Below are 27,906 nucleotides of genomic sequence, written 5' to 3'. Positions count from 1 at the left end.
CGTGTTCTTCAAACAGTCCGTCTCCTTCCTGGGGTATCGCATTTCCACATCAGGGGTGAAAATGGAGTGTGACCGCATTTCGGCCGTGCGTAATTGGCCGACTCCCACCACGGTGAAGGAGGTGCAGCGGTTTTTAGGGTTTGCCAATTACTACTGGAGGTTTATCCGGGTTTTGGGCAGGTGGCTGCTTCCATTACCTCACTGCTGAAGGGGGGGCCGGTGCGTCTGCGGTGGTCGGCTGAGGCGGACAGAGCTTTTGATCGCTTGAAGTCGTTGTTCACCGAGGCTCCCGTATTGGCTCATCCGGATCCCTCTTTGGCATTCATAGTGGAGGTGGACGCGTCCGAGGCTGGGGTCGGAGCCGTGCTCTCACAGCGCTCGGGCACGCCACTGAAGCTCCGCCCCTGCGCTATCTTTTCGAGGAAGCTCAGCCCGGCAGAGCAAAACTATGACGTGGGGGACCGGGAGCTGCTAGCTGTCGTAAAAAGCGCTGAAAGTGTGGAGACATTGGCTCGAGGGGGATAAACACCCTTTCCTCATCTGGACTGACCACCGTAATCTGGAGTACATCTGGGCGGCGAGGAGACTGAACCCTCGTCAGGCAAGGTGGGTAATGTACTTCACCTGATTTAGATTTACCATTTACCATTTACGTCTCCTCCTGTTCAGTGTGCGCTCAGAGCAAGGCTCCTAGACACCTGCCAAGAGGGAAGTTACAACCCCTCCCCGTTCCACAGCGGCCTTGGACACACTTATCGGTAGGACATAGTTTCTGATCGGGGTCCCCAGTTCACGTCCCGGGTGAGGAAGGCGTTCATGGAGCGTCTGGGGGTCTCGGTCAGTCTGACCTCTGGTTTTTATCCCGAGAGTAATGGGCAGGTGGAGAGAGTGAACCAGGATGCGGGTAGGTTTCTGCGGTCGTATTGCCAGGACCGGCCAGGGGAGTGGGTGATGTATGTTCCATGGGCAGAGATGGCCCAGAACTCGCCTCGCCACTCCTCAACGAACATTTAGCCTTTTCAGTGCGTGTTGGGGTACCAGCCGGTCCTGGTACCATGGCACCAGAGCCAGACCGAGGCTCCTGTGGTGGAGGAGTGGGTACAGTGCTTGAGGGAGACCTGGGAGGCCGTCCAGGAGCACCTAAACCGGGCCGAGGCCCGGCAGAAGATGAGCGCTGACCGCCACCGCAGTGAGGCCCCAGTGTTCACGCCTGGGGATCGGGTCTGGCTCTCGACCCGAAACCTGCCCCTCCGCCTGCCCTGCCGGAAGCTGGGTCTGCAGTTTGTGGGGCCATTTAAAGTCCAGAGGAGGATAAACGAGGTGTGTTATAGGTTACAGCTCCCCCGTTATTACCGTATTAACCCCTCGTTTCATGTGTCTCTCCTCAGGCCGGTGGTGGCTGGTCCGCTTCAAGACGCTGAGGTACGGGAGGTCCCTCCGCCCCCCCTGGACATCGAGGGGGCCCCGGCGTACATGGTACGATCCATTCTGGATTCCAGGCGTCGGGTGAGGGGCCTGCAGTACCTCGTGGATTGGGAGGGGTACGGTCCGGAGGAGAGATGCTGGGTGCCGGACGTCTTGGATCCTTCTCTGCTGAGTGAGTTTCACCGCCTCCATCCGGATCGCCCTGCACCTCGTCCTCCGGGTTGTCCTCGAGGCCGACGTCGGCGCGCTGCAGGAGCCGCGCGTTGGGGGGGTACTGTCACGACTTCCACCAAAGGTGGCTCCTCTCCCTATTCGGGCGGTGCTCGGCGGTTGTCGTCGCCGGCCTACTAGCTGCCACCGATCCCATTTTCCTTTAGCATTGTCTGGTTTGTCACACCTGTGTCTTGTTGTATCTGATTCGGTGGGTTTATATTTCCCCGCTGCAGGTTAGGCTGTGTGCGGGATTGTTACTAATTAGTACGGTAAGGGGTGCGTGCCTGCACCACGGGATTTTGTTTCGTTTTGTGCGGTATGTGTTTTACCGTGGACATTTGTGTTCGCTAGTATTCGAAGTTGAGATTTCTCCTCTGTGTGAACTGTGTTCCTATCCCTGTGGGTGGATGCTGCTTTTCGTGCGGTTACCTTTTGTGTTTGTGCTGTGCCTTTGGGATCGCCTATATTAAAACATTTGATTCCCTGGAACCCATCTGCTCTCCTGCTCCTGATTCCACACACACACCCCTCTTGCAAGAGGCTTGTTACACAAGGTAACGTTTACAATGCTAATTACAATTGCTAATGAGGTTAATGAGTAAAAGTGTATTTGTGAAAGTATGCTTGAAACACATTATAAATACACTTTTTTTGTAAATAAAATACATTAATTCTATTTCAAATACCATTTTAGTATATTTCTAATTTATGAGAAATATACATAAAATGTACTTAAGGTGTAATCTATAGATTAGGTTCTAATTTATTTATCTCAATTGACTGATTTCCTTATATGAACTGTAACTCTGTAAAATCGTAGAAATTGTTGCATGTTGCGTTTATATTTTTTGTTCAGTATAATTCTCAGATTTGTTTAGGGTTGTCCTGGTTGTGACACCTGATTCTTGTTTTGTTAAGTGTTTATATTTCATGTTAAAAATACATGATAAAACATTTCAAACTATTTAAAAATAATAATGTAAAACATTTACACATTAGTACATTTTTCACTTAAAAAAATTCCACCCCAAAACTATATTTTGGAATTAGTTTCATTAGTCCATTGTTGATATAGTCCCAACATGGTTTGCATGTCAGCAATCACATTTTCAAGATATATAACTTTCAAAATACAGAAATACAGCTGGTATCATGCAAATGCATCAAACCGATGTGCCTCCTGGCACTGTGTTTTAACCCAAGTGTTGCTCATCATGCCTGACTGCATTGACACACGTTGGCTATATGTGGCTCTTCATCTCCTGCACCTCAGCTACAGTTGGGTGTACGACAGATTCTCCTCAGTTACTGAGGGAATGGTAGTCCATTGTCGATGTTGACATCATAAACCATATCATTAGCAACTTTGTGAGTACATACAGCAGTTGCTCTGTATCAACTTTGACGGAGAGCAGAGAGAAAGAGAAAGGATGGTTCTCTTTCTCAGAAGATTTTACTTTCCATATTGTAGAAGGGCAGAGAAGAGAAAATATCAATTTACCTCCGCCTGGTTGAAAGACTCTCCTCTGTCTCGTTCGTCACCAGGATGTGGCTGGAGCCTCCCTGGCTTGCCTCATGCATTACCTCAATCTGGGGACAGAAACACAGAGTGATGCAGTCATGGATACTGTAGGTGGAGGAAGGGTCACACACATATACCTTGGAGGCCCCTATTTCCTTTCAAATATCACACTCTTGGTCAAAGAGCGTTGTGTCATAACTGAAAGGTTGCTGGTTTGAATTCCAGAGCTAACTAGGTGAAACATCTGTCGATGTGTCCTTCAACAAGGCACTTAACCCTAATTGCTCCTGTAAGTCGCTCTTGATAAGAGTGTCTGCTAAATGACAAAAATGTAAATGGTGTTAGATAAGATGAGATGCTTATCATGCATGACTAGTATGGCACATTATTGATATTCATCAGACAGACATGTTGTCAGGGGAAAATGTGCATAATTGATTTAAACCAGGGCTCTAGGTTTTCTTATCTCCACATGTTTCAGCTGGGGAAAGGCAGGAAACAGAAGATAGTAAAACTGGACACCCCAATGACTTTCTCTCCCAGACTCCCATTGACCAAGAGTTCTGTTCTAATAAATGATAAAATAACTATATTGGCGGAACACTGTCATAAAAATGGACCAGTGGCTAGCCAACAAAAAAAAGATGGTTGTTGTTGTTGGAGATGAGTTTGAACCATTCAGGTTCAATTGTCTAGAGTTCATCAGATCTTACCTTCAGGCTCCCTTTGACTTTGCGACTTAAATTTTTCTTTTTGGCGAGCTCAGCCTCCGTGGGCTGCTTTGTGGCACTGGAGTTCTCTGAGGTCCTTCGACTGAGTGCTGGTAATGGTTACAGACCAGGGATGGGGAAAAAGAAGAAAGAGAAACATAAGTCCTGTTTCCATTCTCTGTGTGGAACAACAGCAGAAGGCCCTGGCCCAAAGCCATGTCCTCTTCCTGTCGTAGTACCGCAGTGAATACGATAAACTTCCTTTACAAGGCGAAGGCATCAGGATGTAAGGTTTTAAACATATGCTTTGTCTAAAACTAGAAAATGACTGCTTCCTGGCAAGTAAAGTATAGTATATAGACTACCTTTCAGTTTGAATAGCAATGAATAGGCTCTACATTGATGGTCTTGTGTTGAGGGCAGGTAAATTTTGTGGTTAGGTCAAAGTGGGGGAGACTTACCAGGGGCAGGGCCGGTGGTCCTGGGTGTTTTGGAGGGCGCGGGGCGATTGGGAGAGGACTCAGGCCGGGGTGCCACAGGCTGGATGGGCCGGGTCTGTTTGGCCGACAGCTTCTTCAGACTGACCTGTCTTTTCTCAAACATCTCCTGTACATCGTCCAACCTTTTCTAGAGCCTTCTTTACATTGGCCTGAGGGAAAGCACAATACAAGTGGTAAAAAAATAGAACAATTGTTCATCAGTAGGCTGACAACTCCAGGAACTAGGATTCCATGAGTGAGTTAAGGGACCACTGTACATACCTTGACTTCAGCGTTGAGGACTAGCTCATACTGGTTGTGGATGGTCTTGAGGTCACTCAGTTGGTTCTCCTTAGCCGTCTCCAGGAACTTCTCAATGTCCTGCAGCGCTGCCTCAGCCCCATCCTGGGACTGGCACTTGTCCACTGCCTGAGAGGCCAGCAGGTACACCCCTGACTCACACCACTGGTTCACCTGCAACCACCAGAGAACACATGGATGAATAAACAATAACTACAGTATGTACTGTCGAGGCTCCACATCAGTAGTATATATCTATGCTCATTGGCATGGCACTATCTCTTTTGAACAACTATACATAGCATTTGCAGTAGCAGTGCGTGGGTAAAATCACTGGGGAAGCCAAGCCAGGGGGGAAAAAAACATTATTACAACCTATGTGTTGTGATAATTGTGTTTGCTCTATAACCTGTTAGTCACGGTGTCAAGGCATATTAACTAAGACAATAAGAAGACACAGTGGCAAAATAAATTCAACCACACTTTTCTTTCATCACAAAACCAGGGAGCAACATCTGCCCTGTGAAGTCCACAAAACATAATGCATGTAACAAACAGTTTCATTACCTACAGCATGGTCAAGCAAGTTAATGTTTCCAACATTTTCAGACTACTAAACAACTATTGATTTAAAACCACTGAGAGGTCCAACAAGTCGCAAATATTAACCAAGCGCTGCCTCCACCATTCCAGCACCATTTCAACATCATCTAATTACCTATGCTTAGTCTAATACAGTGATAACTAAAAGATACCAAAAATGATTTATTCCAATCAACATAAGCTAAATATGATGTGGGCTGTCCATGGTACTGATTTGTGTATGTGTGTGTGTGTGTGTGTGCGTGCAAGTAGAAAAAAACATGTTGACTCACCCTACCTGTAGAGAAATGCCAATACCATCCTCCTCTTTCATGTTGCCTAAACAGTCTATGACTGTCATATACGCTGTTACAGGCTTTGGTTTTTCCATTTTATATTTTGAGGTTGAATGTTAGCACGAGGGGCGCACCAATTGGTGTCACCTCATTAGTCAGTCTGTGTAACGCCTGTTCTGGTTGGTCATCTCGTTAGATGGAAGGTGTTTCACCTGGTTGGCCCAGGTGCTATTTCAGAGTGGCTAGCCAAGTGCTCCAGTTGTCTTGAGGGATATGGAGGGTCAACAACTTTAGTTATTATTATTTTGATTTCTAGAAAAACGTTCCTTTGTCTGATTTCCCTGATTTCGTTTTGCTCCACCTTTGTGGTTTGCTTCATGTCTTTAAGTTTGGTGTGGGTTTTTCTTTTGTTTGCCTCTTCATGGGAAAATTTTGTGGGCGCTCATGGTGGGTTCCAGTTGTTGCTAGTCAACTTTCAGTGGACACCCCCATGAGTGTCTTTCAGATCCCCTCCTAAAACCCCACCTGTTTCATTTTGGTTGTTGGTCAGTGACTCTTTGTTAGTTCCACCTTCTGTTTGAGCAACATTTTTTGTTTTCTTGCGGGAGAACGTCACAACGCTTTTAGTTTTTATTGTCCTAGGCTACCTGGCTAAAATGCTTGCTCTCTAGCCTAACTCCCTATTATGAGCAACGATGTTCCAGGCCAGCTAGGTAACATTAGCCTAACGTTACTACATCTAGATACATGTTGAACTTTAACCCTCTCATGCCAGGGGCACAATGTATGAATTTATGTATGGATCAGAATTTATGTTATAATCATTGGCCAGTACGGAGAATTAAGTAAAACCACATGTTAAAATCCCTATCTCCATCCATTGCTAATTTAGGAAAGAGACGATTTTAGCTAGCTAGCCACCGGAGGACACCGACACAAAAATGTTAAACAATTCCTGTTTTCTGTCAATGACGTTTGGCTTCTAATGTGATGTGATTGGTGTGAAGCCAAATCCAAACTGGCTTCCCTTGACACTTTCTTTTGGTGCGCCAGGACCATTCACAGCTGAGCTCACTCTGTTTAGCTCAACGCTGATTGGCTTTTTTTTAATCAAGGGAGGCCAAATGCTCATTGGCTTCCCTTGCATGCAATGTTATGTGCGGCAACAATATCATAATATTTTTGAACAGACAGCATCTGATACATGGGCTACACATAAAGAGACAGAGTGGTGCTATTTAGTTCACTTGGATGCTTTCTCCGGTGAGATACATTCACCCTCGTGCAAATTGAAGGACATTTACGAAACACAAACGTACATTATTTTGTTTCTTTTTTTATTGGTCATTTTTTGGGCTGCCATGAATACATGCCACTGAGTATTTGTAGTGGCATTTAAACAATATGTAAATCTTCATCCAGGCATGTTGTACTGTTTACAACAAGTTCTTGGTTTGGTATGTGGTTATCACTTACATGGAAGATTAAAGAATACCTCATGATAGGCAGTAGACCATACTATTTACAAAGAGGCTTTGCATCTATATTTTTTATAGCTGTTTATTTACCACAAATTGATGCTGGCACTAAGACCGCACTCAACAAGCTGTATAGAACCATAACCAAACAAGAAAATGCTCACCCGGAGTCAGCGCTCCTAGTGGCCGGTCACTTTAAAGCAGGAAAACTGAAATCCATTTTACCTCATTTCTACCAGCATGACACCTGTGCAACTGGAGGCGAAAAAACTCTAGATCACCTTTACTCCACACACAGAGATGCGTACAAAGCTCTCCCTCACGCTCCATTTGTCAAATTGGACAATTACTCTATCCTCCTGATTCCTGCTTACAAGCAAAACCTCAAACAGGAAGTACCAGTGACACACTCAATACGGAAGTGGTCCACTGAAGTGGATGCTAAAGATGGCGCCGACAGAGATGGTCGCCTCACTTCGCGTTCGCGTTCTCAGGAAACTATGCAGTATTTCGTTTTTTTATGTATTATTTCTTACATTGTTACCCCAGGAAATCTTAAGTGTTATTACATACAGCCGGGAAGAACTATTGGATATAAGAGCAACGTCAACTTACCAACACTACGACCAGGAATACGACTTTCCCGATGCGGATCCTCTGTTCGGACCACCACCCAGAACAATGGATCGGATCCCAGTAGGCGACCCAAAACAACGGCGCCGCAGAAGGAGCAGACAGAGCGGTCCTCTAGTCAGGTTCAGTAGACGGGCACATCGCTCACCGCTCCTGAGTATACTACTCGCCAATGTTCAGTCTCTTGACAACAAGGTAGACGGAATTCGAGCAAGGGTTGCCTTCCAGAGAGACATCAGAGATTGTAACATTCTCTGTTTCACGGAAACATGGCTCACTCGGGATATGTTATCAGAGTCGGTACAGCCACCCGGTTTCTTCACGCATCGCGCCGACAGAAACAAATATCGCTCTAGTAAGAAGAAGGGCGCGGGTGTATGCCTTATGATTAACGAGACGTGGTGTGATCATAACAACATACAGGAACTCAAGTCCTTTTGTTCACCTGACCTAGAATTCCTTACAATCAAATGCCGACCACATTATCTACCAAGAGAATTCTCTTTGATTATAATCACAGCCGTGTATATCCCCCCCAAAGCAGACACCTCGACGGCCCTGAAAGAACTTCATTGGACTCTACGTAAACTGGAAACCATATATCGTGAGGCTGCATTTATTGTAGCTGGGGATTTTAACAAAGCTAATCTGAAAACAAGGCTCCCTAAATTTTATCAGCATATCGAATGTGAGACTCGAGCTGGCAGCATTCTGGATCATTGCTACTCTAACTTCCACGACGCATACAAAGCCCTCCCCTGCCCTCCTTTCGGCAAATCTGACCACGACTCCATTTTGTTGCTCCCAGCCTATAGACAGAAACTAAAACAGGAAACGCCCGTGCTCAGGTCTGTTCAACGCTGGTCCAACCAATCGGATTCCACGCTTCAAGATTGCTTCGATTACGGGACTGGGATATATTCCAGATAGCCTCAGACAACAACATTGATTTATAGGCTGACTCGATGAGCGAGTTTTTGCAAGTGCATCGGAGATGTGGTACCCACGGTGACAGTTAAAACCTTCCCCCAACCAGAAACCGTGGATTGATGGCAGCATTCACGCAAAACTGAAAGCGTGAACCACTGCTAATAATCATGGCAAGGCGACCAAAAACATGACAAAATAAAAACACAGTGTAGCTATTCCCTCCTTAAGGAAATCAAACAAGCTAAGCATCAGTATAGAGACACAGTAGAGTCACAATTCAACGGCTCAGACACAAGACGTATGTGGCAGGGTCTACAGTCAATCACGGATTACAAAAAGAAAGCCAGCCCCGTCGCGGACACCGACGTCTCGCTCCCAGACAAATTAAAAAACGTCTTTGCTCGCTTTGAGGACAATACAGTGCCACTGACATGGCACGCTACCAACACCTGATTGCTCTCCTTCACTGCGGCAAACATGAGTAAAACATTTAAACGTGTTAACCCTCGCAAGGCTGCCGGCCCAGATGGCATCCTTAGCCACGTCCTCAGAGCATGCGCAGACCAGCTGGCTGGTGTGTTTACGGACATATTCAATCAATCCCTATCCCAGTCTGCTGTGCCCACAGGCTTCAAGAGGGCCACCATTGTTCCTGTTCCCATGAAGCTAAGGTAACTGAGCTAAATGACTATCACCCCGTAGCACTCACTTCTGTCATCATGAAGTGCTTTGAGAGACTAGTCAAGGATCATATCACCTCAACCTTACCTGTCACCCTAGACCCACTCCAATTTCCTTATCGCCCCAATAGGTCCACAGACGATGCAATCGCAAGCACACTGCACACTGCCCTAACCCATCTGGACAAGAGGAATACCTATGTATGAATGCTGTTCATCATTCAGCATTTAACACCATAGTACCCTCCAAACTCGTCATTAAGCTCGAGACCCTGGGTCTCGACCCCGCCCTGTGCAACTGGGTGCTGGACTTTCTGAAGGGCCGCCCCCAGGTGCTGAGGGTAGGAAACAACATCTCCACCCCACTGATCCTCAACACTGGGGCCCCACAAGGGTGCGTTCTCAGCCCTCTCCTGTATTCCCTGTTCACCCATGACTGCGTGGCCATGCACGCCTCCAACTCAATCATCAAGTTTGCAGACAACACTACAGTGGTAGGCATGATTACCAACAACGACGAGACAGCCTAAAGGGAGGAGGTGAGGGCCCTCGGAGTGTGGTGTCAGGAAAATAACCTCACACTCAACGTCAACAAAACAAAGGAGATGATCGTGGACTTCAGGAAACAGCAGAGGGAGCACCCCCCTATCCACATCGACTGGACAGTAGTGGAGAAGATGGAAAGTTAAGTTCCTCGGCATACACATCTTGGACAAACTGAAATGGTCCACCCACACAGATGCACAAAGCATCATCGGGGGCAAACTACCTGCCCTCCAGGACACCTACAGCACCCGATGTCACAGGAAGGCCAAAAAGATCACCAAGGACAACAACCACCCGAGCCACTGCCTGTTCACCCCGCTATCATCCAGAAGGCAAGGTCAGTACAGGTGCATCAAAGCTGGGACCGAGAGACTGAAAAACAGCTTCTATCTCAAGGCCATCAGACTGACATTGAGTGGCTGCTGCCAACATACTGACTCAAATCTCTAGCCACTTTAATAATACAAAATTGGATGTAATAAATGTAACACTAGTCACTTTAAACAATGCCACTTTATATTGTCACGACTCCTGCTCGGGTGGCACTCGGCGGTCGTCGTCACCGGCCTACTAGCTGCCACTGATTCCCTTTTTTCCCCCTTTCCGTTTATTGTTTGCACCTGTTTTTGTGTTGGGCTTATTAGCTGGGCTATTTTACCCAGTAGGCCCGCCTGCTCTGAGTGCGGGATTATTGATCTGTGTGTTGCTTGTACACGTTCATTGTGTTTTTGGTGCTAGTGCATGTTGTGCGCCGACTATTTTCTGTCCCCTGTGTTTGGGGCACTTTGGTTTTTGTGTGCGCTCTGGATCGCTGTGGGGTGGCTTGTGTTCGCCGTTGTGTTCATTAAAAACACTACCCTGTATTCTCTGCTTCCTGCGCCTGACTCCTCACCCACTACACCCAAGCCTTACATATATAATGTTTACATAGCCAACATTACTCATCTCATATGTATATACTCTTGCCTATGCCGCACGGCCATCGCTCATCCATATATTTATATGTACATATTCTTATTCATCCATTTACACTTGTGTGTATAAGATAGTTGTTGTGAAATTATTAGATTACTTGTTAGATATTACTGCACGGTCAGAACTAGAAGCACAAGCATTTCGCTACACTTGCATTAACATCTGCTAACCATGTGTATGTGACCAATAAAATTTGATTTGATTTGATTTCATTACATTACAAGAGTGTGCAAAGCTGTCACCAAGGCAAAGGGTGGCTACTTTGAAGAATCTAAAATCTAAAATAGATTTTGATTTGTTTAACACTTTTTATGGTTACTACATGATTCCATATGTGTTATTTCATAGTTTTGATCTCTTTACTATTATTCTACAATGTAGACAATTGTAAAAAATAAAGAAAAACCCTTGAATGAGTGGGCGTGTCCGAACTTTTGAAGTGATTGTGTTAGCTGTGTTGTTAGCTAGCTCTTCTGAACAACAGTGTCCTGACGAGAGAGCACATTTTCTATGCCAGGTGAAATTGTCCACATTCTTTCATTGTTGTAGATGTATCCAAATAAATGTCACTAGAAAACAGCTTAAACAAATACAAATGCAGCTACTTCGTTGTTATTCTGGCTGTACAGTCGTGGCCAAAAGTTTTGAGAATGACACAAATATTAATTTTCACAAAGTCTGCTGCCTCAGTGTCTTTAGATATTTTAGTCAGATGTTACTATGGGATACTGAAGTATAATTACAAGCATTTCATAAGTGTCAAAGGCTTTTATTGACAATTACATGAAGTTGATGCAAAGAGTCAATATTTGCAGTGTTGACCCTTCTTTTTCAAGACCTCTGCAATCTGCCCTGGCATGCTGTCAATTAACTTCTGGGCCACATCCTGACTGATGGCAGCCCATTCTTGCATAATCAATGCTTGGAGTTTGTTAGAATTTGTGGGTTTTTGTTTGTCCACCCGCCTCTTGAGGATTGACCACAAGTTCTCAATGGTATTAAAGTCCGGGGAGTCTCCTGGCCATGGACCCAAAATATCGATGTTTTGTTCCCCGAGCCACTTTTGCCTTATGGCAAGGTGCTCCATCATGCTAGAAAAGGCATTGTTCATCGCCAAACTGTTCCTGGATGGTTGGGAGAAGTTGCTCTTGGAGGATGTGTTGGTATCATTCTTTATTCATGGCTGTGTTCTTACGCAAAATTGTGAGTGAGCCCACTCCCTTGGCTGAGAAGCAACCCCAAACATGAATGGTCTCAGGATGCTTTTCTGTTGGCATGACACAGGACTGATGGTAGCGCTCGCCTTGTCTTCTCCGGACAAGCTTTTTTCAGGATGCCCCAAACAATCGGAAAGGGGATTCATCAGAGAAAATTACTTTACCCCAGTCCTCAGCAATCCAATCCCTGTACCTTTTGCAGAATATCAGTCTGTTCCTGATGTTTTTCCTGGAGAGAAGTGGCTTCTTTGCTGCCCTTCTTGACACCAGGCCATCCTCCAAAAGTCTTTGCCTCACTGTGCATGCAGATGCACTCACACCTGCCTGCTGCCATTCCTGAGCAAGCTCTGTACTGGTGGTGCCCCGATCCCGCAGCGGAATCAACTTTAGGAGATGGTCCTGGCACTTGCTGGACTTTCTTGGGCACCCTGAAGCCTTCTTCACAACAATTGAACCGCTCTCCTTGAAGTTGTTGATGATCTGATAAATGGTTGATTTAGGTGCAATCTTACTGGCAGCAATATCCTTGCCTGTGAAGCCCTTTTTGTGCAAAGCAATGATGACGGCACGTGTTTCCTTGCAGGTAACCATTAATAACAGAGGAAGAACAATGATTCCAAGCACCACCCTCCTTTTGAAGCTTCCAGTCTGTTATTTGAACTCAATCAGCATGACAGAGTGATCTCCAGCCTTGTCCTGACATGATGTCAGCTGGTCCTTTTGTGGCAGGGCTGAAACGCAGTGGAAATGTTTTTGAGGGATTCAGTTCATTTGCACGGCAAAGAGGGACTTCGAAATTAATTGCAATTCATCTGATCACTCTTCATAACATTCTGGAGTATATGCAAATTGGCATCATACAAACTGAGGCAGCAGACTTTGTGAAAATGAATATTTGTGTCATTCTCAAAACTTTTGGCCACGACTGCACTGTTTGACGTGACCATAAGTAAGCCGTCGTAGGCTAGCTAGCAAGCAAGGGGTAAGAACGTTCCCAGCCAATATGGCAATGGAAAATTTAGAACAAATGACCATAGATACAGAACAACAATACTGAACGACTAGGTCGCGTCTCTGGCAACCGAACCGATAGAACGAACGACCAGCTGGTGCTCAATATGCGTAAACGTTCATCCGGAGACTATCTAGCCCTTCCCAGTAGCTTGGGCTCTGGAGGAGGTGAGTCGACCACCCTCGGTGATTCCCGTGGGCACTCGGGCGACATCAGATTCCCTCGGTAAGGGTAGCAACTCTAGATTTGTGTCAGGACTATATCTTGTGGAAGGATGAAATAGTATGAATACATTTTTATGAAAATATGGCAATCATTATTTTAATATGTTGTTAATCCGTTGTACAAAAGTTATAGTGCCCTCGAAGCTGGTGTTTAAAGGATATATTGGCACAGATATCACTTTTGTACAACTGGTTAACAACATATTAAAATAATGATTGACATATTTCCATCTTTATTTTGATGAATTTATTCATACTATTTCATCCTTCCACAACACCCATGGCAATATATCCTCCAAACACCAGCTTCTCGGGCATTATCAGCTAAGTGGAAATGTCTAGGAGCAACAATGACTCAGGTAGGCCATACAGCTCACAGAACGGGACTGCTGAGTGCTGAAGCGTGTAAAAATCATCTGTCCTCGGTTGCTACACTCACTACCGAGTTCCAAACTGCCTCTGGACGCAACGTCAGCACAATAACTGTTCGTCGGGAGCTTCATGAAATGGGTTTCCATGGCCGAGCAGCCACACACAAGCCTAAGATCACCCTGCGCAATGCCAAGCGTCAGCTGGAGTTGTGTAAAGCTCACCGCCATTGGACTCTGGAGCAGTTGAAACATGTTCTCTGGAGTGATGAATCGCGCTTCACCATCTGACAGTCCAACGAACTAATCTGGGTTTGGCGGATGCCAGGAGAACGCTACCTGCCCCAATGCATATTGGCAACTATAAAGTTTAGTGGATGAGGAACAACGGTCGGGGGCAGTTTTTCTTGGTTCGGGCTAGGCTCCAGTGAAGGGAAATCTTAACGCTACCGCATACAATGACATTCTAGACGATTCTGTGCTTCCAACTTTGTGGCAAGCGTTTGGGGAAGGTCCTTTCCTGTTTCAGCATGACAGTGCCCCCGTGCACAAAGCAAGGTCCATACAGAAATTATTTGTCGAGATCGGTGTGGAAGAACTTGACTGGCCTGCACAGCGCCCTGACCTCAAACCCATCAAACACCTTTGGGATGAATTGGAACGCCGACTGTGGGCCTAATCGCCCAACATCAGTGACCTCACTAATGTTCTTGTGGCTGAATGGAAGCAAGTACCCGCAGCAATGTTCCAACATCTAGTGGTAAACTTTCCCAGAATACTGGAGGCGGTTATGGCAGAAAAGGGGGGACCAGCTCCATATTAATGCCAATGATTTTGGAATGAGATGTTTGACAAGCAGGTGTCCACATACCTCAATTACCTCGTACCACTGCACATCGACTCGGTACTGGTACTCCATGTATATAGCCAAGTTAATGTTACTCATAGTGTATTTATTCCTCGTGTTGTTATTTGTCTATTTTTCTATTTAAAAAAATATCTCTGCATTGTTGGGCCCTTAAGTAAGCATTTCACTGTTAGTCTACACCTGTTGTTTACAAAGCATGTGCCAAATCAAATTTGATTTGATTTCAAACTGTGTGAAAGTTATTTGAATCTATTAGAGAAAGTGTAAAGGACGCAATTGATCATGCAAACAATTTCTCTAAGAGGCCAGTGTCTTTTCTGTCAGAAATATAGGGGATGAGGAGCTTCCTCTGTAATGCACCTCACCTTGTCTATGCCTTTGTGTATTTGGTTTGATTTGGAGAGGATGTCGTATTTCTTCTTGGCCTCGTTGGTGAAGTCGTCACAGATGCGTCGGAGCTCCACACACTTGGGCCGTATGGAGTCCACAGCATAATGGTTGCTCTGGATCAGCTGGTCCCCATGTAGGGCATGGAGCTGGGCCTTCTCTAACGACTCCTGACATGCACACAACAGACAGACAGAGAGCCATTCATCTCACATGACCAACACACTGGGGCACATCCATGTGAGGCTCACATACAATGCAATCAAAGGCTGATGATCATATGCTAATGAAGCCATAGTGGAGACATTGTGCAATGTACTCAATCATTGGAATTGAAAGGTTTAGATGTTAAATCTCATTTGACGTATGTTATGTGACTGAGCTGACCTGAGCCTTCTCCTCTAAGGTATTGAGGTCGTTCAGTAACATCTCCACTCGGGTGACACAGTCCCCAATATCTGACAGGGAAGTCAGAGTGTCCATCAGACTGTCCAATGACACTTTCACCTGGGAGGGAGGAGAGGACACAGAGACTGCAGATCAGGCACGTATTCATGTCCAGTTTCTGCTAACTTATATGCTTGAGAGGGAGAGTTATACTGTAAGTGTAAACATAAACAAGCATGTATAACACTGAGAAAAGTGAAAAAAGTAAAGGGGAAGCAACTATTTTTAGACAAGCAAAGTGTTACATTGTAATGGCTTTTCACAAAGCGTCCAGCCCTGAAGGCTTACATCCCAAAAATATATGTGAGTCTGCCTGTGAATTAAGCCACCCTGTTAGCAACATCCTCAATTCCTCATTCAAGGAGGGAAAATTTCCTTCACAGTGGAAGGAGGACACAGTGCTGCCGATACCTACCCCCCCATCGACCAGTTGAGGCCTACTGTATATCACTAACTCCACAGCTCTCTAAAGTATCAGAGAGTTTTGCCGCTGCCTGGATTAAAGAGGACATGTCACCAAACCTTAGGCAATTTGGGAGCATGCCGAACAGATCATCCACCCAAGCCCTGGTCAGTATGCTTGACTGCCTATACAAAGAATCTGACATTCCATCTACAATATCCACCTTAATCTCCAAAGCCTTTGATAAAATTGACCACACCACAGCAATAGAGCGTCTGATACAACTGGGTATGAGACCAGCACAGCTACTATCCCAATAAGCAAAATTGCGTTGAAAAGACGTCTTTTAGACTTCTATTCCAGACATTGACGTCAGGTGCATTTTAAGTGCTGAAAGAAAGGTGACATTGAAAATATGTATTTTCCGGATGTTGAAAATACGTATTTTCCAGATGTCTAAAATGTATATTGAATATACATATCAAATACGTTGAAAATCTGTATTTTTCGGTCATTGATTCTATGGCCAAATTTCAACTACACATGTACATTCTCAATGAAGTAAGCATTATATCACAATAATATTTTTAAGGAGGAATCTGCAGTTGCTACATCCATTTGGGGATTTCGCGTGCCTTTTGGGGATTTCCCATGCCTTTTGGGGATTTCCCGTGCCTTCAGAAAGTATTCACACCCCTTGACTTTTTCAACATTTTGTTGTGTTAGAGCCTGAATAAAAAATAACAAAAATGTTGATTTTGTGTCACTGGCCTAAACACAATACCCCATATTGTCACTGTGTACTTATGTTTTTAGAAATGTTTACCAATTAAATACAAATTAAAAGCTGAAATATCTTGAGTCAATAAGTATTCAACCTATTTGTTATGGCAAGACTAAATAAGTTCAGAAGTAAAAATGTTCTTAACAAGTCACATAATAAGTTGAATGGACTCACTCTGTGCGCAATAGTAGTGTTTACCATGATTTTTTAATGACTACCTCATCTTTGTACCCCACACATAAAGATAATTGTAAGGTTGTTCAGTCAAGCAGTGAATTTCAAACACAGATTCAACCACAAAGACCAGGGTGGTTTCCCAATGCCTCGCAAAGAAGGGCACCTATTGGTAGATGTGGAAAAATAAAAAACCAGACTTTGATAATCCATTTGAGCATAGTGACGTTATTAAATACACTTTGGATTATGTATCAATACACCCGGTCACTCCAAAGATACAGGTGTCCTTCCTAACTCAGTTGCCAGAGAGGAAGGGAACCACTCAAGGATTTCATCATGAGGCCAATACTGACTTTAAAACAGTTACAGAGTTTAATGGCTGTAATTGGAGAAAACTGAGAATGGATCAACAACATTGTCCTGTAGTTACTCCCGAATACTAACCTAAATGACAGAGTGAAAAGAAGGAAGCATGTACAGAACACAAATATTCCAAAACTGTTTGCAATAAAGCACTAAAGTAAAACTGCAAAGAACGTGGCAAAGAAATTAACTTTATGTCCTGAGAACAAAGCATTATGTTTATGGAAAATCCAACACAACACATCATTGAGTATCACTCTTCATATTTTTAAGCAGGGTGGTGGCTGCATTATGTTATGGGTATGCTTGTCATGGGCAAGGACTAGGGAGTTTTTCAGGATAAAAAGAAAGGGAAAAGTGCTAAGCACAGGCAAAATCAGAGGAAAACCTGGTTCAGTCTGCTTTCCAACAGACACTGGGAGACAAATTCACCTTTCAGGAGGAAAATCACCAAAAAAATAGAAGGCCAAATATACAGTAGCTTACCAAGATGACATTGAATGTTCCTGAATGTACCAGTTACAATGTTGACTTAAATTGGCTTGAAAATCTATGACAAGACTTGTCTAGCAATGATCAACAACCAACTTGACAGAGTTTGAAGAAAGAAATTGCCAAATATTGTGCATTCCAGGTGTTCAAAGTTTTTAGAGATTTACTCAGAAAGACTCACAGCAGTAATCACAGCCAAAAGGTGCTTCCACAAAGTATTGACTCAGGGGTGTGAATACTTATGTAAATGAGATATTTCTCTATTTCATTTTCAATACATTTGCAAAAATGCCTAAAAACATGTTTTCACGTTGTCATTATGGGGTATTGTCACTAGTTGGGAACCACTGCAGTAGAGCACAGTAGATTACAGTATGGTATGGTACAGTACAGGACAGTCAAGTTTTATTCAGTATAGCACAGTACACTATAGTTTAATTCAGTAGAGTACAGTACAGTTTAATTCAGTAGAGTACATTAGAGTAAAGTAGAGTACAATACAGTACACTATACTTTTCTTTACTTTACTCTATTGTATTGTACTGAACTGTACTCTACTGTTCTGTAATATACTTTAATTTTCTATACTGTACTGTGTACTGTAATGTAATGTACTCTGCTGTGCTCTACTGTACTATACTGTGCTGTACTATGATGTCCAAACTTGTGAAACATACTGTAAGTGTCTATGTTTGGTTCAGATTTGGTCCGGTCCAGATCGACCAAATCTGAACCAATTATAGACGTCTATGTTTGGGCCAAATATAGACTGGTCCAAAAGACGTTGCCGTCAGTAAATGCTTAGTGGGGAGGTTCCAGGAAACTAATACGGCCCTGAACCCCTCGAAATGCAAGGTCCTGTTGATATCATTTGTGAGAAACCTGCCCCCTCCAAGTCCCCTTACAATCAGCGGGAAAGACCTGCAAGTCTGAGTCAGTCAATTCTTGTGCTTGTCCTTGTCCTTGTGCAAAAGAATCTACAGTGGGACGAACAAGTAACGTCCATTGTTAGAAAAGGAAACAAGAAGTTGTTTTACGAAGACTAAAAAGTTTCAATGTCCCACAGGCTGACCTGGTAGCCATACACAGGCTACATCCACCCCTGCCTAGAACACGCATGTAACGGCTGTCGTCGGGAATAGAGGACCAAAACGCAGCAGGAATGTGGATGCTCATCTTGTTATTTATTTAAAATAAAGAGAACACCAAAAGAACAAAGGAACACACAAACAGCAAAACAGTCTTGTCAGGCTCACACAGGCAAAACAAGAAACAATCTCCCACAAACACTTAAACAAACACATACCCATATATAGGACTCTCAATCAGGGGCAACTAGAAAACACCTGCCTCCAATTGAGAGTCCAACCCCAATCAACTAGACATAGAAATACAAAAGACTAGAGACCACAGAAATACAAACATAGAACATAACCCCAAAAACCCGGAAATAATAAATCAAACACCCTACTACATAAATCACCACCCCGAACCACATAAACAAAATACCCTCTGCCACGCCCTGACCAAACTACAATAACAAATAACCCTTATACTGGTCAGGACGTGACAACGCAGCACCAGCTTGGAATAGCTCCTTAACTTAAGCCCTCTCCGATCAACTGGAGCGCATCCAGAAGTGCACTTGCAGAATCATCCTCTCCACAGCATATTCTGGATACAAGGAGGACGCTCTGACTTTATTATCACTACCCTCACTTTGTGAGAGAAGAGAGAAACAGTGCCTGGGCTTTGCTGTGTGACGTAGGATGTGGAATGTGAACACACTTGAAGCTGGGATGTCCCTCCTACCATTTTATTCGTACTTCCGACTGTACATCAACTCCTGGCTGAACCCTATATCGCAATCATTACATCGTAGCACAGCAGGAGAGAGTGGTTTCATCACGGTAGCACATTCAAAGAGCGATTTATAGCCATTCATCTAAAACAATTCATAGATTTTGAACAAAAAAAACCTTTCTGTTCATCATAAACAGACGAGATTAATGAGGTGAAAGGCGAGTTCCTAAAGCCAAACTAGAGCTCTGTGAGATGTTCACAGTAATGGGGCAGACGTTTTGATCAAGAGAGACCTTTAGAAAATATGCACATTTTGTCTAACACTAAACATACAAATGTATTTTACAGTTATAAGAAAGGTTAAATCTTATAGTTAGTTGTTTTATAATTTGATTATGCTATATTTAGAAAGCATAAAAGTGAGTTCAAGCCTTATTAATACAGTTTTCTTGAATAGAAAATACATCATATAAAATATAATATAATCATATTTTTATTGTGTACTAGTCTTGTGTCCTCAAAAGTGAATCCACCTCAGCAATTTTTTTTTATATATATATTTGAGTATGCAGCATTACTAGTTATTGTTTATGGCCCTCTCATGATAAACAATTACATGGGGATTACGTAGATTACATTTTCAATTACATTTAGTTACATTTAATTAAATGTTTGTGTATGTAGTATAATATCCATGTATTTCAGTGACCTTGACTGCCATGCTCTCTCTGGAGGAACTCAAATAGCCAGGATGTGTTCTGTCCAGCTCTCTTTTTTTATATGATTAAGCAAAACCTGCTGACCACAGTAGTCAGCAAACAGGGACTCTGTCATAGAAATCTACATACCTCTCGGAAGTCATGTTCAAAATGGCGTAACTGCAGGCACTGCTCCAGTTTGAGGTGATGTTTGGACCAGAACTGTTGAAAAGCATTTTCTGTCTCATCCAGCTGGGCCAACAACCTGAAACCCATGCACTCATGAACTGTACGTATATGTTTGTACTGAACTGTACATAAAAAAATGTTTTATTAGAAACATATAGTATCTGAACTAGGTCCCAGTAACCAACCTTTCCACTGTAGTCTGGTTCTCCATCTCGTCTGGGTTTAGTTTGTGGTTCTCAGACTTCGTGGCCTGCTCTTTGATACAGCCCAGCAGAGTAGTCCCCTGTTGCATTGCTAATTTCAGTTCATCCTGTCAAATTTAAATAACAAATTAAATACCAGGCTATGCCAGGAGGAGACCCACCTGCCTATGGGGGGATCATGAGACGGGCTGCTCCTGATCAACAGTCTGGTTTTGGAATAGAATACTTGCTATGCTTGTTATCTAGGCCATTGATGCTAATGAGTGTGGTTAAACTACTAAGCAACAGGCCATGTTAGAAACCAGTCCACTGATCTCACTACTGTATGTGCATCTACTAATGCTATACTACCACTCATCAACATAGGGAATATTCAGATGCTAACTATGGGTACAAGTGAACCCTAATAGGTGCCAGGTTCAGAAGCCCCATGTTGATGCTGAAGCAGTGTCTCACCTTTAGTTTGTCATGCTTCTCAGTGTGAGTAGTTAGCAGGTCTTTGGTGTACTGCACGTCATTGGGCAGCTCCGTCTCGGCCAGATCTGTGCCAAACATCTGCAGCATTTGGGCTGTGGTCTTCACTGTCACAGCAAAGTTCTCAATGGCCTGAGAGCAAAACACAAACACACCTCAGATTATACTGTGCCATGACCCATACATTTTTAGGATTACATCTATAGTAAACCGACAACCCAGTAGAAGATAAATATGGTAGAAAATGATTATTATGTGGAAACTGGCAATATTTCAGTATTGACTTCTCTGTAAGATCCTGCAGTTACAAGAAATTCCCAGTGAGTAAAGACTGTTTAGACCAAAGGTCAAATGTCATGGTGACTCACTGTCCGGTGGTGAATCCACTGACTGTGACAGTACTCCAGGTTCCCACCAAGCTCACATGTTAGCTGGCCCTTATCTACGTAGCCATGTAAGTCAGACAGGGAGTTCAGCATCACAATCTGTAAAGACAGAAAAGATATTCACATACAATACTGTATGCTATAAAGTCACCTATGTATTTGGACAGTGAACTAAAAATGTTTCATTTGGCTCTATACTCCAGCATTTGGGATTTGAGATCAAATGTTTTATATGAGGCGACAGTTCAGAATGTCACCTTATATTTGAGGGTATTTTCATACATAAATATTAAACTTTTCAGAAATTAAAGCACTTTATGTATTGTCAGAATAACAGGCTAAGGCCTAGTTTTCTGTGACATTTTCGTGGCAGTGGAAATGCTGACAGGAAGGCCCCACTCACACACTCACACACTTATGAAGAAGTTTCACTTACACTCGCACAAAGGAGAATGAACATTGAGAGAAAAATTTACATTGACCCTAGAAAAGAAGAAAAAGAAGAAGAAATGAATTGGGACTGGAATTTATTAAAATAATAATTAAATGTTAAATATGGTTGGAAACATTGGCGAATGTTAAAGTGTGACTGAAGTAATATAGTAAAATGGTTAAGGATGATATATTTGTTTGTTTTAAGGTACAGTACATTTGGAGATAACATTTCGCTATCTATCATGTTGAAATAATAGGATGATGATGGGATGTTGAATGTTTAAGATGCAACTGGAGTAATAAGTTAGGTTAGGGTGAAATTAGAATTGAGGGAAATTGAATATTAAAGGTTGATAAAAAAAAAAGGAAAGGGAGATACCTAGTTAGTTGTACAACTGAATGCCTTCAACTGAAATGTGTCTTCCACATTTAACCCAACCTCTGAATCAGAGAGGTGTGGAGGGCTGCCTTAATCGACATCCACGTCTTCGGCGCCCAGGGAACAGTGGGTTAACTGCCTTGCTCAGGGGTAGAATGACAGATTTTTACCTTTCGGTTACTGGCCCAACGGTTTGAAGGGAATAAGAAGTGTTAATGTTTAAAACTAGAAGTGATGATGATGTTTAGCTAGAGGTATATTAAGGGTGCTAGCTTGACCTAGAATAGTAAAGTAAAAGTAACGTTCTACAAGGAATCCTTAAGGTTACCTTATTGATAGACGTTTTAAGTAGCTGTTAGAGTTTTGAAACACCAATTGAGGGACTGATCATCCTGAGGGGGGCAACAAAAGACTGTTTATAGTTGTAGAAGGTACGACATCATTTTTCTTGTTATTAAATGATATGCTTCTCATAAAAGTGTAATATACAAAAAATATTGCATTGGCAGCCTAATAGGGGTTTAGATAAGGGCGCTGGAGGTATCTAATCCATAGTTCATTTTTGCTTCTCATAATTGCTTGTGTGATTATTGATTTGTGATGTTGATTGATTGAGCTGGGACTTATAATGCCTGTTTCTGGAATTTTGAATAAACTTGCTTTATTGTTCTGAAACCCCTGTGTCATGAAAGAGTCATACAAGTGCCTGTCGTTTTACTCTAGGTTTCTGAAATTGACTTGATTCATTTAGGATTTTTAGCATCTGGTTAATTAGTCTATTGGGAACCTTAGTTGCTGGAATAAAATAAAAAACCTGAGACCGAACTATAGGTACTGAGTACAATGGTTGGAGTGGTAAGAGAGGTGTTTCTGGGCTAAGCCTACCCAGGAAATAGGGGCCACTCATAGTGGGCTACGGTGGAAGGTCTGGCCTGGGTGATTCTGAGAAGGCGCCAGGTGGAACGAGAGTGAGGCAGCATAAGCACTAGGCTCTGAGGTTAGCCCACTTTACTGTAAGGCCCTTACTGTTGAGTTTGAGGAACAGGCCCTAGCCGTAAACTGGCTCAGTGATAAGGCAGAGCAGCATCTAACAGATCTGAGAGATTAATGACAAGGAATAACTGACTGCTATTGGGTAGGCAGGTTGGAGTTGAGTTGTTAATCTTGCAGAGGTGGTATTTTAGCTTTGACAGTATCTAGTACCCCCATTTGAAGGTGTCATAAGTATTTGGAGAAATGCACATATATGCGTACTAAAGTAGTCAAAAGTTTTGTATTTGGTCCTATATTCCGAGCATGCAATGACTACATCAAGATTGTGACTACAAAATGCATTTGTAGTTTGTTTTGGTTGTGTTTCAGATTATGTTGTGCTAAATAGAAATGAATGGTAAATAATGTATTGTGTCATTTTGGAGTCACTTTTAATGTAAATAAGAAAATAATATGTTTCTGAACACTTCTAAATTAACGTGGATGCAACCACACTATGCCATTTCAACATAGAAATGTGAGTAATTTTTGGTTGAGATGTTGATCAATAAGATTTCAACCTTTATTCACCCACTTAAAAAGACAGACAGAAGTTTTTTGAATTTCCAATATGTTGTCACTATGCGTTCAACTATCTAAAAGCACAATAAAGTTCAAATGGGAATACAATGTCAGATATTTTGTGTTTATAATGTGTTATCACTGTGTTTCATCTAATAGCACAACCAAATTACTTGGATTCAGATTACATTAAAAGTACACAGTGCAAGTGATCAGTGCTGTTCGAGATTCTGCACAGATGTTTATATTGTGAATTTAAAGAGTCTTGCTTCCTTCGGTCTCAACGTAGACTTTGATCTGAAGCCATTCTTGTGATTATGTGATTTTGCTATTGTAAATGTTTGTAGGCCTATGTAGCCAAATTGTATCTATGATCGTATACTATCCATTCATGTTTTTGGTGTGTTCTTTTTATATCTGAGAATTAACCAATGATATCAGGCCACGATTACAGAGACCTGTGTGTGTCCTTTGACACTATATACAGTTGAAGTTGGAAGTTTACATACACTTAGGTTGGAGTCATCAAAACTCGTTTTTTCAACAACTACACAAATTTCTTGTCCTAACCAACTTGCCAAAACTATAGTTTGTTAACATCTACTTTGTGCATGACACAACTCATTTTTACAACAATTGTTTACAGACAGATTATTTCACTTATAATTTACTGCATCACAATTCCAGTGGGTCAGAAGTTTACATACACTAAGTTGACTGTGCCTTTAAACAGCTTGAAAAATTCAAGAAAATGATGCCATGGCTTTAGAAGCTTCTGACAGGCTAATTGACATCATTTGAGTCAATTGGAGGTGTACCTGTGGATGTATTTCAAGGCCTACCTTCAAATTCAGTGCCTCTTTGCTTGACATCATGGGAAATTCAAAAGAAATCAGCCAAAACCTCAGAAAAATATTGTAGACCTCCACAAGTCTGGTTCATCCTTGGGAGCAATTACCATACACCTGAAGGTACCACGTTCATCTGTATAAACAATAGTACGCAAGTATAAACACCATGGACCATGCAGCCGTCATACCACTCAGGAAGGAGACGCGTTCTGGCTCCTAGAGACGAATGTACTTTGTTGCAAAAACTGCAAATCAATCCCAGAACAACAGCAAAGGACCTTGTGAAGATGCTGGAGGAAACAGGTACAAAAGTATCTATAACCACAGTAAAACGAGTCCTATATCAACATAACCTGAAAGGCCGCACAGCAAGGAAGAAGCCACTGCTCCAAAACCGCCCTAAAAAAGCCAGGCTACGGTTTGCAACTGCACATGGGGACAAAGATCGTACTTTTGGAGAAATGTCCTCTCGTCTGATTAAACAAAAATAGAACTGTTAGGCCACTGTTTGACCATCGTTATGTTTGGAGGAAAAAGGGAGAGGCTTGCAAACCGAAGAACACCATCTCAACCGTGAAGCACGGGGGTGGCAGCATCATGTTGTGGGGGTGCTTTGCTGCAGGAGGGACTGGTGCACTTCACAAAATAGATGGCATCATGAGGTAGGTACATTATGTGGATATATTGAAGCAACATCTCAAGACATCAGTCAGGAAGTTAAAGCTTGGTCGCAAATGGGTCTTCCAAATGGACAATGACCCCAAGCATACTTCCAAAGTTGTGGCAAAATGGCTTAAGGACAACAAAGTCAAGGTGGAGTGGCCATCACAAAGCCCTGACCTCAATCCTATAGAAAATTTGTGGGCAGAACTGAAAAAGCGTGTGCGAGCAAGGAGGCCTACAAACCTGACTCGGTTACACCAGCTCTGTCAGGAGGAATGGGCCAACATTCACCCAACTTATTGTGGGAAGCTTGTGGAAGGCTACCCAAAACGTTTGACCCAAGTTAAACAATTTAAAGGCAACGCTACCAAATACTAATTGAGTGTATGTAAAATTCTGGCCCACTGGGAATGTGATGAAAGAAATAAAATATGAAATAAATCATTCTCTCTACTATTATTCTGACATTTCACATTCTTAAAATAAAGTGGTGATCCTAACTGAACTAAGACAGGGAATTTGTACTAGGATTAAATGTCAGGAATTGTGAAAAACTAAGTTTAAATGCATTTGGCTAAGGTGTATGTAAACTTCCGACTTCAACTGTAAACTAGTCACCCCGCAGTGTTTGTCATTATACCCTGATGAAGACAGCTTGTCTGTATCACGCCTGTTCCCGCTCTTCCACTCCCGCCAGGCTCTCCAGGATTACTCAATCAAGCCACGATCAGTACGCACACCTGCCTTTCCCCGTCACGCGTATCTGCGCTCATTGGACTCAGCTGAACTCTATTACTTGTGTTATTGCCTTCCCTATATCTGTCTGTTCCCTGCTTCGGGATTGATGTTTGTCATATGTCCTTGTTTACCCGTGTGCTGACGCTGGTCCTGTCGTGTTCTATGTCCGTTCCTGATTAAATGTTTGACTCCCCGTACCTGCTTCTCCTGTCCGACGTCACTCCTTACAGTCTGTCAAAACGTTGGTTAGTAAAATATTGCATCTGAGCTCCTAGAGTGTGCGGCTCTCCTTTAATTTTTCAAGTGTTCTACTCCGCTAGCCAGCACCTCACCTTTTTGGTGTGCGTTTCTTTCACCTCTATATTGTGAAGATCTCCACAAACCTGTGACCTTTGCATGCTATCTTGAAAATGTAGCCTTTCTATTATTACATATGACTTGTAGTTACAGTAACTTCAAAATGTGACCATGGATGTGTTTCAAATTTTAAAGTTGAATAAAAACTGTTACATTAGTTTGTTAGGACTTAACTTTAGGCTATTTACTGTATTACAAAAGTCATAATTAATTGTTAGGTTGGTTGCTGTAAATAAGGTATTTCTGTTTTTTATATTTAATAAATGTGCAAACATTTCTAAAAACCTGATTTTCGCTTTGTCATTATGGGGTATTGTGTGCAGATTGATGAGAAAAATAAATAATTTCATCCATTTTAGAATAAGGCTGTAACATAAAATGTGGAAAAAGCCAAGGGGTCTGAATACTTTCAGAATGCACTGTAGGAACTAAATCAAACTTTTTTTATGCCCTCTATATAAAGCTCGATTTGGTTTAGTCCTACTCTTTAATTTCATAATTCATAAGGCCCTAATCTATGGATTTCACATGACTGGGAATACAGATATATCTTTTGGTCACAGATACTTGAAAAAAAAGTAGGGGTGTGGATCAGAAAACCAGTCAGTATCTGGTGTGACGACAGTTTGAGTTGATCAGGTTGTTGATTGCGGCCAATGGCTGTGCTAAGTTGTTGGATATTTGCTGGAACTGGAACACGCTGTCATACAGGGCGATCCAGAGCAGCACAAACATGCTATATGGGCGACAACGATATCAGCAAACCAGGATTCATCCGTGAAGAGCACACTTCTACAGCGTGCAAGTGGCTATCGAAGGTGAGCATTTTCCCACTGAAGTCAGTTACAACGCCAAACTGTTGTCAGGTCAAGACCCTGGTGAAGAAAACGAGCACGCAGATGAGCTTCCCTGAGACGGTTTCTGACAGTTTGTGCAGAAATTCTTCAGTTGTGCAAACCCACACTTTCATCAGCTGTCCGGGTGGGTCTCAGATGACCCCGCAGGTGAATAAGCTGGATGTGGAGGTCCTGGGCTGGCGTGGTGACACGTGAGTCCGGTTGGACGTACTGCCAATTCTCCAAAACGACGTGAGAGACAACTTATGGTCGATTAAATTAACATGAAATGATCTGGCAACAGCTCTGTTGGACATTCCTGCAGTCAGCATGCCAATTGCACGCTCCCTAAAAACTTGACATTTGTGGCACTGTGTTGTGTGACAAAACTGCACTGTCGCCTTTTGTCCCCAGCACAAGATGCACCTTTGTAATGATCATGCTGTTTAAAATCAGCTTCTTGTTATGTCACACATGTCAGGTGGATGGATGGGTAAAAAAATACAACTAAAACAGACATTGAATATCCCTTTGAGCATGGTTAAGTTATTTATTACACTTTGGATGGTGCATCAATACACCCAGTTACTACAAAGATACAGGCGTCCTAAATCAGTTGGCAGAGAGAAAGGAAACTGCTCAGGGATTTCACCATGACGCCAATGCTTAGAGTATAATGACTGTGATAGGAGAAATCTGACAATGGATCAACAACCTTGTAGTTACTCCACAAATCCAGCACATCACTGAGAACCACTCCATATTTTCAAGAATAGTGATGGGTGTATCATGTTATGGGTATGCTTGTAATCGTTAAGGAATAAGGAGT

At 42.9% G+C, this 27,906-nt stretch overlaps 1 protein-coding gene across 1 annotated transcript in view; it reads right to left on the bottom strand.

Moving 5' to 3' along the window:
* Positions 1-27,906, bottom strand: part of mcf2l2 (MCF.2 cell line derived transforming sequence-like 2) — a 139,283-nt gene that overhangs the window by 70,893 nt on the left and 40,484 nt on the right. Inside the window, exons 6-15 of the mRNA XM_045688610.1 lie at positions 21,247-21,363; positions 20,861-21,010; positions 20,387-20,511; positions 20,163-20,277; positions 15,233-15,352; positions 14,824-15,015; positions 4,632-4,823; positions 4,332-4,476; positions 3,874-3,980; positions 3,140-3,228 (exon numbers count right to left, since the gene is read on the bottom strand). Of these exons, the coding sequence (XP_045544566.1) occupies positions 3,140-3,228; positions 3,874-3,980; positions 4,332-4,476; positions 4,632-4,823; positions 14,824-15,015; positions 15,233-15,352; positions 20,163-20,277; positions 20,387-20,511; positions 20,861-21,010; positions 21,247-21,363 (1,352 nt within the window). The remainder of the gene's footprint in view (positions 1-3,139; positions 3,229-3,873; positions 3,981-4,331; positions 4,477-4,631; positions 4,824-14,823; positions 15,016-15,232; positions 15,353-20,162; positions 20,278-20,386; positions 20,512-20,860; positions 21,011-21,246; positions 21,364-27,906) is intronic.

Source organism: Salmo salar, chromosome ssa10 (genome assembly GCF_905237065.1).
Source record: "Salmo salar chromosome ssa10, Ssal_v3.1, whole genome shotgun sequence".
Lineage (NCBI taxonomy): Eukaryota > Metazoa > Chordata > Actinopteri > Salmoniformes > Salmonidae > Salmo > Salmo salar.
This window is presented reverse-complemented; position numbering and strand designations above follow the sequence as displayed.